General features: G+C 42.2%; 1 protein-coding gene across 1 annotated transcript in view; it reads right to left on the reverse strand.

Annotated features, from left to right (window-relative positions):
* Nucleotides 1-17338, reverse strand: part of MYO18B (myosin XVIIIB) — a 1113366-nt gene that overhangs the window by 539069 nt on the left and 556959 nt on the right. The window contains exon 26 of the mRNA XM_069750613.1: nt 6722-6841. Coding sequence (XP_069606714.1) covers nt 6722-6841 — 120 coding nt within the window. The remainder of the gene's footprint in view (nt 1-6721; nt 6842-17338) is intronic.

Genomic DNA, 17338 nt, shown 5'->3' on the forward strand with positions numbered 1-17338 from the left:
ATTGAGAGGTTATTTGCCAATGGCAGAAAGAACAAAATAAGTAATATAGTGCTGCAATCAGAGTTTCTCTAACTATTTTATGCTGTCCTTTAAAAAATAAAAAAGTGCCTGTTTTTTTGCAGGCTTATGATATGCTAAAAAGAAGTGAACTCATATCTGAGTCTGGTTTGGTATGTGGAACAAACTCATCTATTCAATGGGTTTGCAAAAAAATAGCACAATAATGCTATCAGTGTTGCATCTATGTGTTGACTGTTTTCTTTGAGTAGTTGGTAGGAGAAGCTTTGGAAACTCACTTTTTTTTCATAAAAGAAATACAAATGATGCACATATGATAAAAACAGACACACGAGCCAAAACGGATGAAAATTGGATCCAACTTTAATGACTATCTCTCATTATTTTGCAAGCAAGAAGAAAAATGATGTGTAAATTTGTCTTTAGAGGGAGCTTTTAATGTGATAAAGACATGATTATATGCCCTATAATTGATAATGTAGAATAGGAGCAAGTTTTCAGAACAGTGATTTCCCAAACCCAGAGACATATATGAGTATCACAGCAAAATTTTATACAATTATAATATTCTGAGGCAGGGCAGAACTGGGACTGAAATTGAGCCCTGGCTCATGCCCCCTTTCCCTTTCTCCAGATGAAGTTATCTATTACAAAGGAAATAAAGATTTACAACAAGACCAACATTATCAATAACACCACTACATAAGATTCAATAATACCACTAACACATGACTACATAATACCACCACAGTGACAGAATAATGCCATCATGCATTAAAGAGAACCTGTCAAGTCCCCAGTGCTTCCAGAACATCCAGCAGTTGTATCTGCATATGTGAATACCCAGCCTAACAGTCCCTTAACCCCTTTGTGCCATGCGCCAAACTAGTACGGCGCTGCAGCAACTGCAATTGTGCCAGCCGCAGTACTAGTATGGCGCACCGATCACCGCGGTCTTGCGCTGAGCGCCGCCGTGATCGGGTGCAGTTGTCAGCTGTATATGACAGCTGACACCCCGTAGCAATGCCCACAATCGTCGCTAGCGCCGATCGCGGGCAATTAACCCCTCTGATGCTGCTGTCAGTAGTGACAGCGGCATAGAGGGGGATCGTGCAGGGACGGGGGCTCCCTGCGCTCTCCCACTGGAGCAACGCGATGCAATCGCATTGTTCCGGTGATCCGGAAGGAGTTCCTGGATCCAAGATGGCCGTGGGACTCCTTCCGGGTCACGAAGTGAGGTGGCTAGCCGGCGCCTGCTCAGAGCAGGCGCCGGAAAGATTCCTGCACTGCCTGTCAGAACACTGATCTGACACAGTGCTTTGCAAAGTGTCAGATCAGCGATCTGATGAAATATAGTGATGTCCCATCCTGGGACAATGCTAGAAAGGTAAAAAAAAAAAAATTGAATGTATATATTAAAAAAAATCCCCAAATAAAGATTAAAAAAAAAAAATCCCAATAAATCCATTTATTTATGTAAATAAAAAAAAAATAAAAGTACACATATTTGGTATTGCCGTGTCCGTAACGACCCACTCTATAAAAATATCCCACTAGTTAACCCCTTCAGTGAACACCGCAAAAAAAAATAAACGAGGCAAAAACACTTTATTATCATACCGGTGAACAAAAAGTGGAATAACACGCAATAAAAAAAAAGGATATAAATAAACATGGTACCGCTGAAAATGTGATCTTATCCCGCAAAAACAAGCTACCATACAGCGACATCAGCAGAAAAATAAAAAAGTTATAGCTCTCAGAATAAAGCGATGCAAAAACAATTATTTTTTATATAAAATAGTTTTTATTGTGTAAAAGTGCCAAAACATTAAAAAAAGATATAAATGAGGTATCGCTGTAATCATACTGACCTGCAGAATAAAGCTGCTTTATCAATTTTACCACACGTGGAACGGTATAAACGACCCCCCTAAAACAAATTCAGGAATTGCTGGTTTTTGTTCATTCTGCCTCCCAAAAATTGGAATAAAAAGCGATCAAAAAATGTCATGTGCTCGAAAATGGTAACAATGAAAACGTCAACTCGCCCTGCAAAAAACAAGACCTCACTTGACTCTGTGGGCCAAAATATGGATAAATTATAGCTCTCAAAATATGGTGTTGCAAAAACTATTTTTTGCAATAAAAAGCGTCTTTTAGTGTGTGATGGCTGCCAATCATAAAAATCTGCTAAAAAATTATATAAAAGTAAATCAAACCCCCCTTCATCACCCTCTTAGTTAGGGAAAAATTTTAAAAAATGTATTTATTTCCTTTTTCCCATTAGGGCTTGGGTTTGGGTTAGGGCTCGGGTTAGGGCTAGGGTTAGGGCAAGGGTTAGGGCTAGGGCTGGGGTTAGGGCTAGGGCTAGGGTTAGGGCTAGGGTTAGGGTTAGGGCTAGGGTTAGGGTTGGGGTTAGGGCTAGGGTTAAGGCTAGGGTTGGGGTTAGGGTTGGGTTAGGGTTAGGGTTGGGGCTAAAGTTATGGTTAGGATTGTGTCTAAAGTTAGGGTTGGGGCTAAAGTTAGGGTTTGGATTACATTTACGGTTGGAATTAGGGTTAAGGGTGTGGTTAGGGTTATGGTTGGGATTAGGGTTAGGGGTGTGGTTAGGGTTATGGTTGGGATTAGGGTTAGGGGTGTGTTTGGGTTAGGGTTTCAGTTAGAATTGGGGGGTTTCCACTGTTAAGGCACATCAGGGGCTCTCCAAACGCAACATGGCGTCCGATCTCAATTCCAGCCAATTCTGCGTTTAAAAGTTAAAACAGTGCTCCTTCCCTTCCGAGCTCTCCCGTGCGCCCAAACAGGGGTTTACCCCCACATATGGAGTATCAGCGTACTCAGGACAAATTGGTCAACAAATTTTGGGGTCCAATTTCTCCTGTTACCCTTGGGAAAATACAAAATGGGGGGCTAAAAAATAATTTTTGTGGAAAAAAAAAATTATTTTCACGGCTCTGCGTTATAAACTGTAGTGAAACACTTGGGGGTTCAAAGTTCTCACAACACATCTAGATATGTTCCTCGGGGGGTCTAGTTTCCAATATAGGGTCACTTGTGAGGGGTTTCTACTGTTTAGGTACATCAGGGGCTCTGCAAATGCAACGTGACGCCTGCAGACCAATCCATCTAAGTCTGCATTCCAAACGGCGCTCCTTCCCTTCCGAGCTCTGCCATGCGCCCAAACAGTGGTTCCCCCCCAGATATTGGGTATCATCGTACTCAGGACAAAGTGGACAACAACTTTTGGGGTCCAATTTGTCCTGTTACCCTTGGGAAAATAAAAATTGGGGGCTAAAATATCATTTTTGTGGAAAAAAAAATATTTTTTATTTTCACGGCTCTGCGTTATAAACTGTAGTGAAACACTTGGGGGTTCAAAGTTCTCACAACACATCTAGATAAGTTCCTAGGAGGGTCTAGTTTCTAATATGGGGTCACTTGTGGGGAGTTTCCACTGTTTAGGCACATCAGGAGCTCTCCAAACGCGACATGGGTTCCGATCTCAATTCCAGCATATTTTGCATTGAAAAGTCAAACGGTGCTCCTTCCCTTCCAAGCTCTGCCATGCGCCCAAACTGTGGTTTACTCCCCACACACGGGGTATCGTCCTACTCAGGACAAATTGCACAACAACTTTTGTGCTCCAATTTGTCCTGTTACCCTTGGAAAAATAAAAAAATTGGGGCAAAAAGATCATTTCTTGTGAAAAAAAAATGATTTTCTTTTACGGCTCTACATTATAAACTTCTGTGAAGCACTTGGAGGTTCAAAGTGCTCACCACACATCTAGATTAGTTCCTTAGGGGGTCTACTTTCCAAAATGGTGTCACTTGTGGGGGGTTTCCACTGTTTAGGCACATCAGGGGCTCTCCAAACGCGACATGGTGTCCGATCTCAATTCCAGCAAATTTTGCATTGAAAAGTCAAACGGTGCTTCTTCCCTTCCGAGCTCTGCCATGCGCCCAAACAGTGGTTTACTCCCACACACGGGGTATCAGCGTACTCAGGACAAATTGCACAACAACTTTTGTGGTCCAATTTGTTGTGTTACCCTTGGAAAAATAAAAAATTTGGGGCGAAAAGATTATTTTTTGTAAAAAAAAATATGATTTTCTTTTACGGCTCTACATTATAAACTTCTGTGGAGCACTTGGAGGTTCAAAGTGCTCACCACACATCTAGATTAGTTCCTTAGGGGGTCTACTTTCCAAAATGGTGTCACTTGTGTGGGGTTTCCACTGTTTAGGCACATCAGGGGCTCTCCAAACGCGACATGATGTCCGATCTCAATTCCAGCAAATTTTGCATTGAAAAGTCAAATGGCGCTCCTTCCCTTCCGAGCTCTGCCATGTGCCCAAACAATGGTTTACCCCAACATATGGGGTATCTGCGTACTCAGGACAAATTGTACAACGACTTTTGTGGTCCAATTTCTCCTGTTACCCTTGTTAAAATAAAACAGTAAAAACAGTAAAAATTTTGTGAAAAAAAGTTAAATGTTCAATTTTTTTTAAACATTCCAAAAATTCCTGTGAAGCACCTGAAGGGTTAATAAACTTTTTGAATGTGGTTTTGAGTACCTTGAGGGGTGCAGTTTTTAGAATCGTGTCACTTTTGGGCGTTTTCTGTCATATAGACCCCTCAAAGTCACTTCAAGTGTGAGGTGGTCCCTAAAAAAAATGGTTTTGCAAATTTTGTTGTAAAATGAGAAATCGCTGGTCAGCATTTAACCCATATAACTCCATGCCTGCACAAGGGAAGATTGCCTTGCGCAGGCGTGTACTATGGAGGTCAGAGAATGAACTTCAATCCAATATTGCAGCCAGCATGCAGCCAGCGGGTAAGGAAAGGGTAAATCAAACACCCAAAAACCCCGCCCCTATGGCTGAAAATTGTTCCCTCCAAATTCAGGTGACAGAGTCCCTTTAATTCTCAACTCCTGATAATATAAATGTATATATATATATATATATATATATATATATACAGTTAGGTCCATATATATTTGGACAGAGACAACATTTTTCTAATTTTGGTTATAGACATTACCACAATGAATTTTAAACAAAACAATTCAGATGCAGTTGAAGTTCAGACTTTCAGCTTTCATTTGAGGGTATCCACATTAAATTGGATGAAGGGTTTAGGAGTTTCAGCTCCTTAACATGTGCCACCCTGAATTTAAAGGGACCAAAAGTAGTTGGACAGATTCAATAATTTTAAATAAAATGTTCATTTTTAGTACTTAGTTGAAAACCCTTTGTTGGCAATGACTGCCTGAAGTCTTGAACTCATGGACATCACCAGATGCTGTGTTTCCTCCTTTTTGATGCTCTGCCAGGCCTTCACTGCGGTGGTTTTCAGTTGCTGTTTGTTTGTGGGCCTTTCTGTCTGAAGTTTAGTCTTTAACAAGTGAAATGCATGCACTATTGGGTTGAGATCAGGTGACTGACTTGGCCATTCAAGAATATTCCACTTCTTTGTTTTAATAAACTCCTGGGTTGCTTTGGCTTTATGTTTTGGGTCATTGTCCATCTGTAGTATGAAACGACGACCAATCAGTTTGGCTGCATTTGGCTGGATCTGAGCACACAGTATGTCTCTGAATACCTCAGAATTCATTCAGCTGCTTCTGTCCTGTGTCACATTATCAATAAACACTAGTGACCCAGTGCCACTGGCAGCCATGGATGCCCAAGCCATCACACTGCCTCCGCCGTGTTTTACAGATGATGTGGTATGCTTTGGATCATGAGCTGTACCACGCCTTCGCCATACTTTTCTCTTTCCATCATTCTGGTAGAGGTTGATCTTGGTTTCATCTGTTCAAAGAATGTTCTTCCAGAACAGTGCTGGCTTTTTTAGATTTTTTTTAGCAAAGTCCAGTCTAGCCTTTTTATTCTTGACGCTTGTGAGTGGCTTGCACCGTGCAGTGAACCCTCTGTATTTACTTTCATGCAGTCTTCTCTTTATGGTAGATTTGGATATTGATACGCCTACCTCCTGGAGAGTGTTGCTCACTTGGTTGGCTGTTGTGAAGGGGTTTCTCTTCACCATGGAGATTATTCTGCGATCATCCACCACTGTAGTCTTCCGTGGGTGCCCAGGTCTTTTTGCATTGATGAGTTTGCCAGTGCTTTCTTTTTTTCTCAGGATGTACCAAACTGTAGATTTTGCCACTCCTAATGTTGTATCAATTTCTCGGATAGGTTTTTTCTGTTTTCACAGCTTAAGGATGGCTTGTTTCACCTGCATGGAGAGCTGCATTGACCACATGTTTACTTCACAGCAAAACCTTCCAAATGCAAGCACCACACCGCAAATCAACTCCAGGCATTTTATCTGCTTAATTGAGAATGACATAATGAAGGGATTGCCCACACCTGTCCATGAAATAGCCTTGGAGTCAATTGTCCAATTACTTTTGGTCCCTTTAAAAACAGGGTGGCACATGTTAAGGAGCTGAAACTCCTAAACCCTTCATCCAATTTTAATGTGGATACCCTCAAATGAAAGCTGAAAGTCTGAACTTCAACTGCATCTGAATTGTTTTGTTTAAAATTCATTGTGGTAATGTCTATAACCAAAATTAGAAAAATACTGTCTCTGTCCAAATATATATGGTCCTAACTGTATTGTATATAACATTTAAGATCTTTGTCTGTAACTGGGTATATATTTATATACTTAAACAACTTACCTGCATCTCCTTGATTTCTCGTGTTACCCTTAGTCTCTCTGCTTTCTCGCCTTCTAAAACTTGACAAGCAACTTCACATTTGAATCGTTCATCAGACAATTCAGTCATTAAATCAGTAATCTGCAAAATACAATTTAATTCACATGGTAGATCGTTACTTTTAGAAATAAATACAAATAGAAGATGCAGTTTTTGATCTCTACGTGAAGGGAAACATAAAAAATCTAATAGAAAATAAAATAGAAAAACTTGAGATAGGGTGATTGTGATTTAATACATTTTATATAAAACATTAACCTATTTATTAAGATGAAATGTAATTTTTTAAGATATACAGTGCTTACAAATTTAGTGGATATGTTAGATTATTATTGACATATAATGTATGTAGTCAATAGAAAGATTTTCAACTTATATACCGTGTAAGGATGCTAATGGCCGCGTATTTGATGGGATGTAAGTGTCACAGAGATGGCTGTTCTCTGTGATGTAACCCATAGTATTTTCTCTAGTGCACATAAGCACTAAGACGTTCGTTTGGTGCACATGGGACCGTGTTGTGGGTAGCTATGAGAGATGGGCGGGTCTGGCTACCCACATACCTCACCTCTGGGTGTTGTTATCAGCATATGTAATGCGACTGCTACAAGAAGGACAGCATGTCCTGGGTTAAGTCTGTCACAAGCCAGCAAGCATCGCCAGACAAAATGGAGGACCTGCTGAAACACCTAGTCCAGTCGCAGCAGCAACAGCAAGAGACCAACAGGCTGTTTTTACAGCAGATCCAGCAGGAGCAATGGCAGCAGATGCAACTTCTGGAAACTGCCATCCAGGGCAGGACGAGCGCCCCAACCCCAAGTCAGGCTGATGACGTCCACATCCGGAAGGTGGTAGACGTGCTTTGGAGAAAATGACCCCCGAGGATGACGTTGAAGCTTTCCTAATGGTGTTCGAAAAGGTCGCCGAGAGGGAGAAACTTCTGCCAGAGCAATGGGCAGACGTACTGGCGCCATACATGATGGAAGAACCCCAGAAGGCATACTATGACTTAGCTTTGCAGGACGCCAAAGAGTATTTCAAGTTAAAAACTGAGATTCTCACGTGCTTGTTGGTGACAATGACTATCAAGGCACAGCAGATTCACCACTGGGCGTATCACAGGGACAAACCACCTCGCTCCCAAATGTTTGACCTGTTGCACCTGATCCAGAAGTGGCTGCCGCCAGAGACCTCTACACCTGGGCAGATGGTAGAATGGGTGGTGATGGACCGGTTTGTGCACTCCCTGCCAAGGCCCATACAGAACTGGGTTGCCCAGGCTGATCCCCGGAATGCCGATGAACTGGTCGGACTGGTCGAGAGATACCAGGGGATTGAAGGTTGCTTGGGAAGGCAACCCACTCCATAATGGGGGTCCCAACAGGGGGCGGAGGCCCAAAACTGGGTGGGGAATCCAAAGTCCAAAGAGGTGGGGGAGGTGGTGCCCAATGTCCCTACCGGTGATGTTATTTGCTGGAGGTGCCACAGCCCAGGACATATAGCCTCCCATTGTCCCCTGACCCTTGAGCAGATAAACTGCAGCATAGGATGCTGTTGTCATATTATGCATATACAGCTTGCAGTGTGAACTCTCCACCCAATGAGGGGCTTCAAGTGTGTAATGGCACTGTTAGACTCCGGGAGTCTAGTGACCCTTGTGGAGGCCACTTTTCCTCTCCAACGGATCCTCGAGGAAAAGTCGACATTCAGTGTACACATGGTGACTACCCTATGGCCAGAGTGGACATTGAAATGGCCCAGGGTACTGAGTCCTATGAGGTCAGAATTCTTCAGGACTTGTTGCACTCTATTATTATAGGCCAAGACATTTGTTTATTTTGGGATCTGTGGGGGAAGGCTTATGAGGTCGCTGATGCGAATTGGGAACTAGTGAACCCTAAGGTATCACCACACCCAGAGGCAGATGGTTTTCCCTTTTGTGTCTTTGTGGGGGATGAGGAGGAAGTGTCCCCTGAGTCTGACATTGCAGAGTTAGGTGTGACTAGTGTGAATTTAGGGTCTGCCCACCATAGATCATATGTCACTATCATAAATGGGGATGCACAGGAGCTGGGGGCTGAGACAAGGTTTCCCTATTTTATGATGAGTGGGGAGTTGTATTGCATCACGAAAGTGAGGGGGGAGCTGGTGGAACAGTTAATAGTGCCTGGCTCCTATAGACGGAAGAGACGGAAGGTGTTGGATATGACCCATTCACACATCCTGGGGGGATATCTGGGAGTGAAAAAAATGCAGGAACGGATCATGCAGAGGTTCTATTGGCCCAGGTGTCACCGGGAAATATTAAACTATTGCATGTCCTGCCCCACGTGTTAGTTCATGTCCCCCGCTTCTCATTTTCGAAGCCCCTCATGCTATTGTCCATTATTGAAGTGCTGTTCGAGAGAATTGCTATGGTCTTGGTCGGTCCCCTAGTTAAATCTGCTAGTGGGTATCAGTATATATTGGTCATCCTGGACTGCCAGATGCTATCCTAAGGCAATTCCCCTGAGAAACTCCTCCGCAAAGAGATTAGCCTGCAAATTGGTCCATGTGTTTTCCAGGACAGGTTTACCGAAGGAGATCCTGACCGACCAGGCAACACCTTTTATGAGTAAGGTGATGAGGGAGGTATGCAAGATCCTGCAAATCTCCCAGCTGAGGACTTCAATGTACCATCCTCACACAGATGGCCTTGTCAAAAGGTTTAATAAAACACTGAAGAGCATGCTGAGGAAAGTCATAGAAAAAGATGGTAGAGACTGAGACTGTCTCTTACCGGATCTGTTGTTCTCCATCTGTGAGGTTCCACAGGCCTCTACAGGGTTCTTGTCCTTCGAACTTTTGTATGGACGACATCCGCAAGGTCTCCAGGATATAGCCAAGGAAACCTGGGAATCCAAAGTCACACCCCACTGAAGCATCATTGAGCACATGGCACTGATGCAACAGAGGATCGTGAAGGTGATGCCCATCGTAAAAGGACATCTCCTCCAGGCACAAGAAATTCAGGCCAGTGGCTACAACTGGTCAGGCAGAGTGAAGCAGTTCAATCCGGGAGACTGAGTTCTTGTGCTAATTCCTACTGTGGAGATCAAGTTCTTGGCAAAATGACATGGGCAGTATGAGGTGGTGGAGAAGCTTGTTGAGGTAAATTATAAGATCCATCAGCCAGGAATATGGAAATCATATCACATCTACCATGTCAACCTCATCAAGCCATGGCAAGACAGAGTCGGTTGAAACATGTTCTATGCTGTATATTATTCTTTTTGGGGATAGATCACAGCCCCATTACAATAAATATGCCTTTTGGCCTGTTCAACTTTGATCCATGTAGCGGATCAACCTCACCAATGATTGTCAATGTCCCAGTAGAAAAAAGGGATAGCACACAGATGTCCATAGCATTTAGTTGGTAGAAAAAGCTGAGATTTTTTTTTTCTTAGGAGAAACATGAATGCAACAAGAATAGTAAAAACTAACACATGGAACAAAGAAGTCCAGCACACTTGAAAAAACACGGACTATTTTTCAAATATGATATAAACAAAACTGACACTTAGAGCCAGTCTCTCAAAATAAGATGATACGTTCTTTTCTATAGAAATCACTTTTCTGAAGTTAGGAGCCATGCCATTATCATCATAGAGAGCATCAGTTGACAATATGTGAGAGATACATCGGAGCCCATTCACCACTTCTCTTTCCCATTAAAGTCAATAAATATAGATGTGTGAACCCAAGCAGTAAAGTTCGGGGTCCATAACGAACACTTAGTGTTTAGGCACGGACTTCTCCAGGAAGTTCGTATTACTGTCCAGGTTCGACACCCCAAACATTGGGTGTTTCACACACTGTCATCTGCATGACAGAACGAGAAACATAGGTGGCTCTGATCAACGGTAAGATCAGCAGCCAGTCATAGAAGTGCGGTCCCATGGTGTCAGAGGAGAACGTGAGCCAGCATCTGTGACCAGCAGTAAAAAGGTTACTGCTGGTCACAGATATTGGCTGATGAGAGTACTACCCCATCAACCTACACCTGATGCCACTGATAGCAGCAAGAGCAGGTGCCACTGATGGGAGTATTCATCAGCCGTCGCCTTTGCTACAAATAAATTAAAGAAAAAAATGACGTGAGATCTCTTCTATTTTTGATAACCAGGGCAGGTTAAACTAACAGCTGTGGGCTGCAACCCTCAGCTGTAAACTTTATCATGGCTGGTTATCAAGAATAGAATTTCACGGGGCTCGCCGTGATCTCATTGAGGTCTCTGCAGTTCATTGTCCTTGCTCACGGAGAAGTGCCAGTGGGAAAGCAACCTCAGTGACCTGCATTAACTTCACTGATGTCATCGCTAGTCACTGAAGCTGCACTTGCAGCACCTCATTCTCTCATTGATTTCATGCCACAGATCAGGTTGTAAACCATGTATTGTTCACATGGATTAAGGCGCAGGACATGTTCACTTCAGACAAGTGAGGGATATGGTTGTTTATTATTTTTCTTGTTTTACAGGGAACAAGGGCTTTAATGGAATGGGTGTAAGGTGAGCATCATGGTTGTTTATTATTTTCAGTTTTTTTCAGGGGACAAGGGCTTCAGTGAAATGGGCATAAGGTGAGTATAACAGTGTTTTTATTTTTATATCAAATAGAGGATTTTTTACTTTATTTGATACTTATTTTTTTCTGGCTGTGTCTTTTTTACAATCTAACTATGGGGTTAGTAAAAGATAGGTGTTTTATAGACACCTCTCCATTACTAACCAGTGGGCTTGATGTCAGCAGCCATAAAACAGCTGACATCAACCCTCACAAATATTACCCAACTTGCCATTGCACTAAGGCAAGTGGCAGAGCCTTGCAAAGAACCAGAAATGGTGCATCTAATAGATGTGTCTTTTCTGGAGCGGCTGCAAGCTGCTATCTTTAGGCGGAGGGGTGGGCAATATCCAGGGCCAATTACCAGCCCGAGAATACCAGCCCCCAGCTGCCTGATTTAGCTTGGCTGGTTGTCAAAAATGGAAGGTACCCCACACCATTTTTTGTTATGTAAATAATTTTAAAAAATGGTGTGGGGACCACTCTATTCTTGATAACCAGCTATTATGAAGCTGACAATTCAGGGTTGCCGACCACAACTGTCAGTTTTGCCTGTGCTGGTTATCAAAAATAGAAGATACATCATTTTTTGTCTCGCTGTTATGAATGACAGCAGGCGTAAGATGATGGGAGTAATAGTCTCTCATCAGTTGATGCCTGTGACCTGCTGTAAACTTTTAACTGCTTGTCACAGAAGCTAGCTTACGCTGTCATCTGACAGCGTGGGAACAGCAGCTCTCTGACCAGTGGAAGTAATCTTAATGCCAAACAGAGCCTGTGATTGACGCACTGTCATGCACATGGCTGTCATGACAGCGTAGCAAACAATGGATGTTCGAGGCCCCCATTCATCTCAATGGGGTCTTGCTTCAGGTGTAGATTACGTTCTGGTATCTGAACAAACTTATTTTAGATGTTTGGCTGAATCCGCTTTACCGAACATCCACAGAATCGCTCATCACTCAATAAGATATTGATTGACTTAGTTTTCTATTTCTAAGTGTCAGCCATCAAGCTAATTTCTGAAGCTGTGTTTGGAATATGAAAAGGAAATTACAAGCCATGGATGCAGACAGTAGAAAAAAGGAGGGTGGCACTCCAATTCACGTGGATATTAGGTGAACTTTATGAATGTGAATGGAGTTGGGGATTGCGATTCCCGTGGGACGATAGCTGTTTCACATCAGTGGAGAAGCTTCAATTTCTCTACCTCGATACAGAATGGACGAAGTCCAACAAGAATCCCGCTCTCGCCTCCATGTTTTAAATTGCGTGTCCTAGGAATAAAGTTCCACAGAGATAGCCACGTGAATCAGAGTGCCATCCTCTTTTCTTCTACTGTAGGCATCCTGGACTTGCTTCCCTCGAGCTGAGCACCTGTTAATCATGGCGTAGGCCAGCTGTCAACAAATCTCCTCTGATCACAGCATAAGGTATGCGGTCGAAATAGTGCCGGTCTTTTTTTTTGTTTTTGATGTGAAATTACAAGCCATTTTGGCGCAAATGGCTTGCCAACTTGACGAACAAAAGATTCTTAAATTTGGATAAAGTCTAAAATCTCAACACAGTAGAGGTTTGCTGATGATAATAATAATAATAATAATAATAATAATAATAATAAGAAGAAGAAGAAGAAGAAGAAGAAGAAGAAGAAGAAGAAGAAGAAGAAGAAGAAGAAGAAGAATAGTATAGAACCCGCAAATTCCCAAACCCTGCACAATTCAGAGGACACATGAACAAATTAAGCTGGAGAGCCTGTTTGTTTTGACTTTCACACAGCCATGACACATGCAGCATTAGCACCAAACAGCTGATTAGCGGGAGTGCTCCGGATATCCAGGTTACTGAGGCAGCCATTCGGGAAGTGCTGTAGCTATTTGTTCAACCCTACTGAGGATGTTAGCCTTAAAGGGAATCTGTCAACAAATTTTTGCTATTTTAACTGAGAGTAGAATAATGTAGGGGTAGAGAGTCTGATTCCAGGGATGTGTCACTTACTCAGCAGCTTGTTGTAGTTTCAATACAATCATTGTTTTATCAGCAAGGGTTTATCGTTGTAGGACTAGACGATGCATGCCAGTCAGTCTAGCTAATCTGCATAACCCACAGCTAACTGCAGATTAGATCATTTAGTCAAACTGTGTCATACATTGTAGAGGAAAACTATTTGTAAATCCCATTGTGTGTGTAGCCAACTCTCGAAAATAGAGCCATGGTAGCACATGAGCATGCTCTCAGTGGCATGTTTTACGCCAGCAGTACCCCTTATGCTGTATGAATAGTATGCACAGAGTGATGTAGTTCAATAAACTGAGCAGCGCTACTTGAACTCCCAGACTGATGCCTCCACTTCAGCTAAACCTGAGCTGATATTACATTTCTAGAAATATGTTTTGTCCTTTCCACGTCAACCTAAAATTATAAATGTAATAAAAAAAAATCCTTCACTTTGTATTTCACTTCAAATGGCTTAAATAAGGCCCCCGGAAGGTAAACCAGCTTAGCAGAACAGCATATAGGTTGTAAACATCAAATATCCGCTTGATAGCACTGAACTGTGGGTCTATTAAATCACCAGGTGTCCTGTGAAAGCCCCAAATATAAGCGGATTATAATAACTTCATGAACCTACATCAGAAGGCTTTCTTTAAATGTCTCTGGAGCAATAAACAATTTACGGACAATTCGCCAGATCCAGCAGCCCTCGCGATATTGCACATAGCCTTGCATGCCTGTTATCAGGCTCAATCACAGCAGAGGGAATTGTTCGCCTTGCAATAACATCCTAAATGCTATTTGGCACCGTCTTTGTTTATTACATAAAAGACTGTTTAGCAATTCCTCCATTAATAACCTAATTATGTTGCAATGTCCCACGGCTTGCAAAAATTATCATAGCTTCTTACAGCTAAAAACAAAGTCTGTCTCTAATGGACAGTGGGGATTTGTGCAAATGGGAAAAAAACATAGTTCTTTAGTTAAATGTGGTAATTATTAATCCCTTCCTAACACCTAAGAATACCAGCATTTCAAATTATGCAAATGTTATTAAGAGCATACTGTAAAATGAGCGCGAGTTAAATGTGGTACAACTCATCACACGAGTAATGTGCCTGGTAATTTATATTTACTTCTCCTGACGATCTGTTACACATAAAATGGATCTTATTACATCCCTCACTTCAAAGTTAATTTGCATGTTCTATTTTTAATTTACATGTTTTGAATCAATAGAAACTAAATATTAAAATGTAGTCATATGCCTGGGGGTGTTTGAGTTTTTGGGGGGAGCTTGACAGATAATGTGAGATATTATGCCTACAGAGAAGAATATGCAAATGGAATACAGAGAATGTCATAAAATATCACATGGAAATGTATTAGTAATTTGTTAGATTTACTAGAATTAAAATTTACATTCCAATATCTCTGTTGGTGAAAAGGGGATTTTGAAGTCTCACCTCCAAGACAGCTTCTGGACAGACCAAAACCGAAAGCAAATGCTCACTTTTGGGTTCACAAGAATCCATCTACTTTTCTGGATGGCAATCGAAAAGTCAAATATGTCGGCTTAACCTTCAATATGAATATTTTCAGTGGTATTCAACAATAGAATAGTTTGAATGATTACTTTGTTGTGTACTCAGCAATTCAAGGTGTGCAAATTTTAAGTAAGGCGGCCTGCTAGCAAATAGCATCTGATGCGAAAACATCAGATGTGATATGCTAATGACACTTGGCTCCAGCTCTGCTGCAAGCATGAACCGTTTGTCATGCTAATGTGCTCCGATCCTCTGGCATGAAAGAATTCGAGCACAGGTGCCGGCATTGATGGGAATTACACTGCACTTGGGTGACATCCTAGTGTAGTGCGATGTTTCACACACACCCATCTAATTGTATAAGTGAGGGCAATCCGATTCTCGCAGCTTGCTACGATTTTTTTGGCATGGCAAATTGGCATAAGAAAATAATCACAGGTGTGCACTGCCCATCTATCAATAACACTGGGCCGAGTGCAATCAGATTATTTTAGGTTAGCGGTTGCGGCCATGTGAATCAACAAAGAGCTAATGGAGGAGCAGACCCTACGCATATCGCCACCGATATCTGTGGCTTCTTCAATGGAAGCATCTGCTTCTATTTGCATGTGATGGGCACATATACATGATTAAAATGAAGAATTTATTTTGTGGTGATACACATGGGGTCTGTTCCTCATTCACATGGCCTCAATCGCAAACCTCTCATGCTGACATCAGCAGGTTTGATTTCTGACCCTTTCCCACAGATGCAATTTGCAGTATTTCAAGAAACATTTTCTGTTTGCTAACATGCTTCATCGTGGATCTGACATCTTCTTATAAGATCATTTGACTCAGTAATGCTGCTCAGTTCATACCAGTTGCACTTATGCACTTTATGGTTTTTTGTATGTTCTAAACCTTATTTTTCCATCTAGCAAGATGTCAGGCTATAGCATGGTGCTATGAATCGGGGTTCATTCTTTAATCCTATATATTGTGCATTAACGGATTTATTGATACTCTATTTGAGTAGGGTAGCATACATATGTTTCAACTGGTATTCTGTGCAATTTTTGGTGTTTTGACCATTTTATGAGTGCCATGTTTTATTCATTTGCCAACAGTAACAAGTGGAGGATTATTATCGCCATATTATAGGCATACCTTGTCATTTAACCATGTTTGGTTATTAAATGTTTTTAATAGTCTGACTATTTGTATGTGTTGCTATTATCATATAAAAAATGTTTTTTTTTGCTATATTTTGGTTGTTCCCTATTTTGTACCATGCATCTCTTTGCACTTAGCTGTTAAACTAAATTGTACAATGTATACTTGGCTGATACTTGGGAATTCATGAAGCTGGATTCATTGCACTCATCTGATCACCAAGCCAGCTTTACTATTTATGAGTCAATACTTTAAAGGTGATCTGTTGGCAGGATTTTACCCTCACCTCTGCACCAAACTATTTATATGAGCACATAGCTCTTTTAAAGACAAATCCAGCAGTACTTTTACAAGGCCAGTCTGTTCCTCCTTTACTGAAAAATCTGTGTTTCAGTAGCGTAGCTACCGGGGCCAGAGGGAGCCATCGCCCTTGGCCCAGCGCTCTGATGGGGCCCACCCGGAGCTAGGCTACTGTAACTGCATCGGCGCGCACAGCGTGCCGATACAGTTACATTCTGCGGCAGAACAGAGAGAATCCCCGTCCGTCATCGCATGGTGAGCTGTATCGGCAACTAGCTGATACATCTCACCGCATTGATGAGGGAAGGAGCACTGCGCTCCTTCCCCCATCATCCCCCTGTCAGGATCTGACATCACGCGCAGATGGCGACACTGACAGTGGGCGTGGTGACGTCACCGCCCTGCGCCCGCTGTCAGGACAAGAGCAGGAACAGGGAGCACCGCTGGAATAAGGAGGAAGAGAGGTGAGTATTGTGTTGTTTTTTTTATGGGGGCTGCCTTATACACTACAGGATCTGCCTATGGGGATGCTGCCTAATACACTACAGGATCTGCCTATGGGGGGAGCTGCCTTATACACTACAGGATCTGCCTATAGGGGGTGCTGCCTTATACCACAGGGTCTGCCTATAAGGGTATTGCCTTTTATTGCAGGGTCTGCCTATAGGGGTACTATCTTGTACTATATTGAGGACTATTTGGCACATTATACTATATGGAGGTTATCTATGGGGCCATCATACAGTGTGGGGATTACAGTGAAGGGGCCATCATATAGTCTTGGAGCCATCAAACAGTTTGGAGTCTACTAAGGGGTCAGTATACTGTGTGGGTGGTATTATACAGTTAGGGAGCATTATACTGTGTATAGGGGAGCTGTACAGGGGGAGACTCAGGACATTATTACATGTAAAGTGGGCACTTATTGTTATAGGGGAACTCGGGTTACTGTGACTATCAAAGGGGCACACAG

Source organism: Ranitomeya imitator, chromosome 1, assembly GCF_032444005.1.
Source record: "Ranitomeya imitator isolate aRanImi1 chromosome 1, aRanImi1.pri, whole genome shotgun sequence".
Lineage (NCBI taxonomy): Eukaryota > Metazoa > Chordata > Amphibia > Anura > Dendrobatidae > Ranitomeya > Ranitomeya imitator.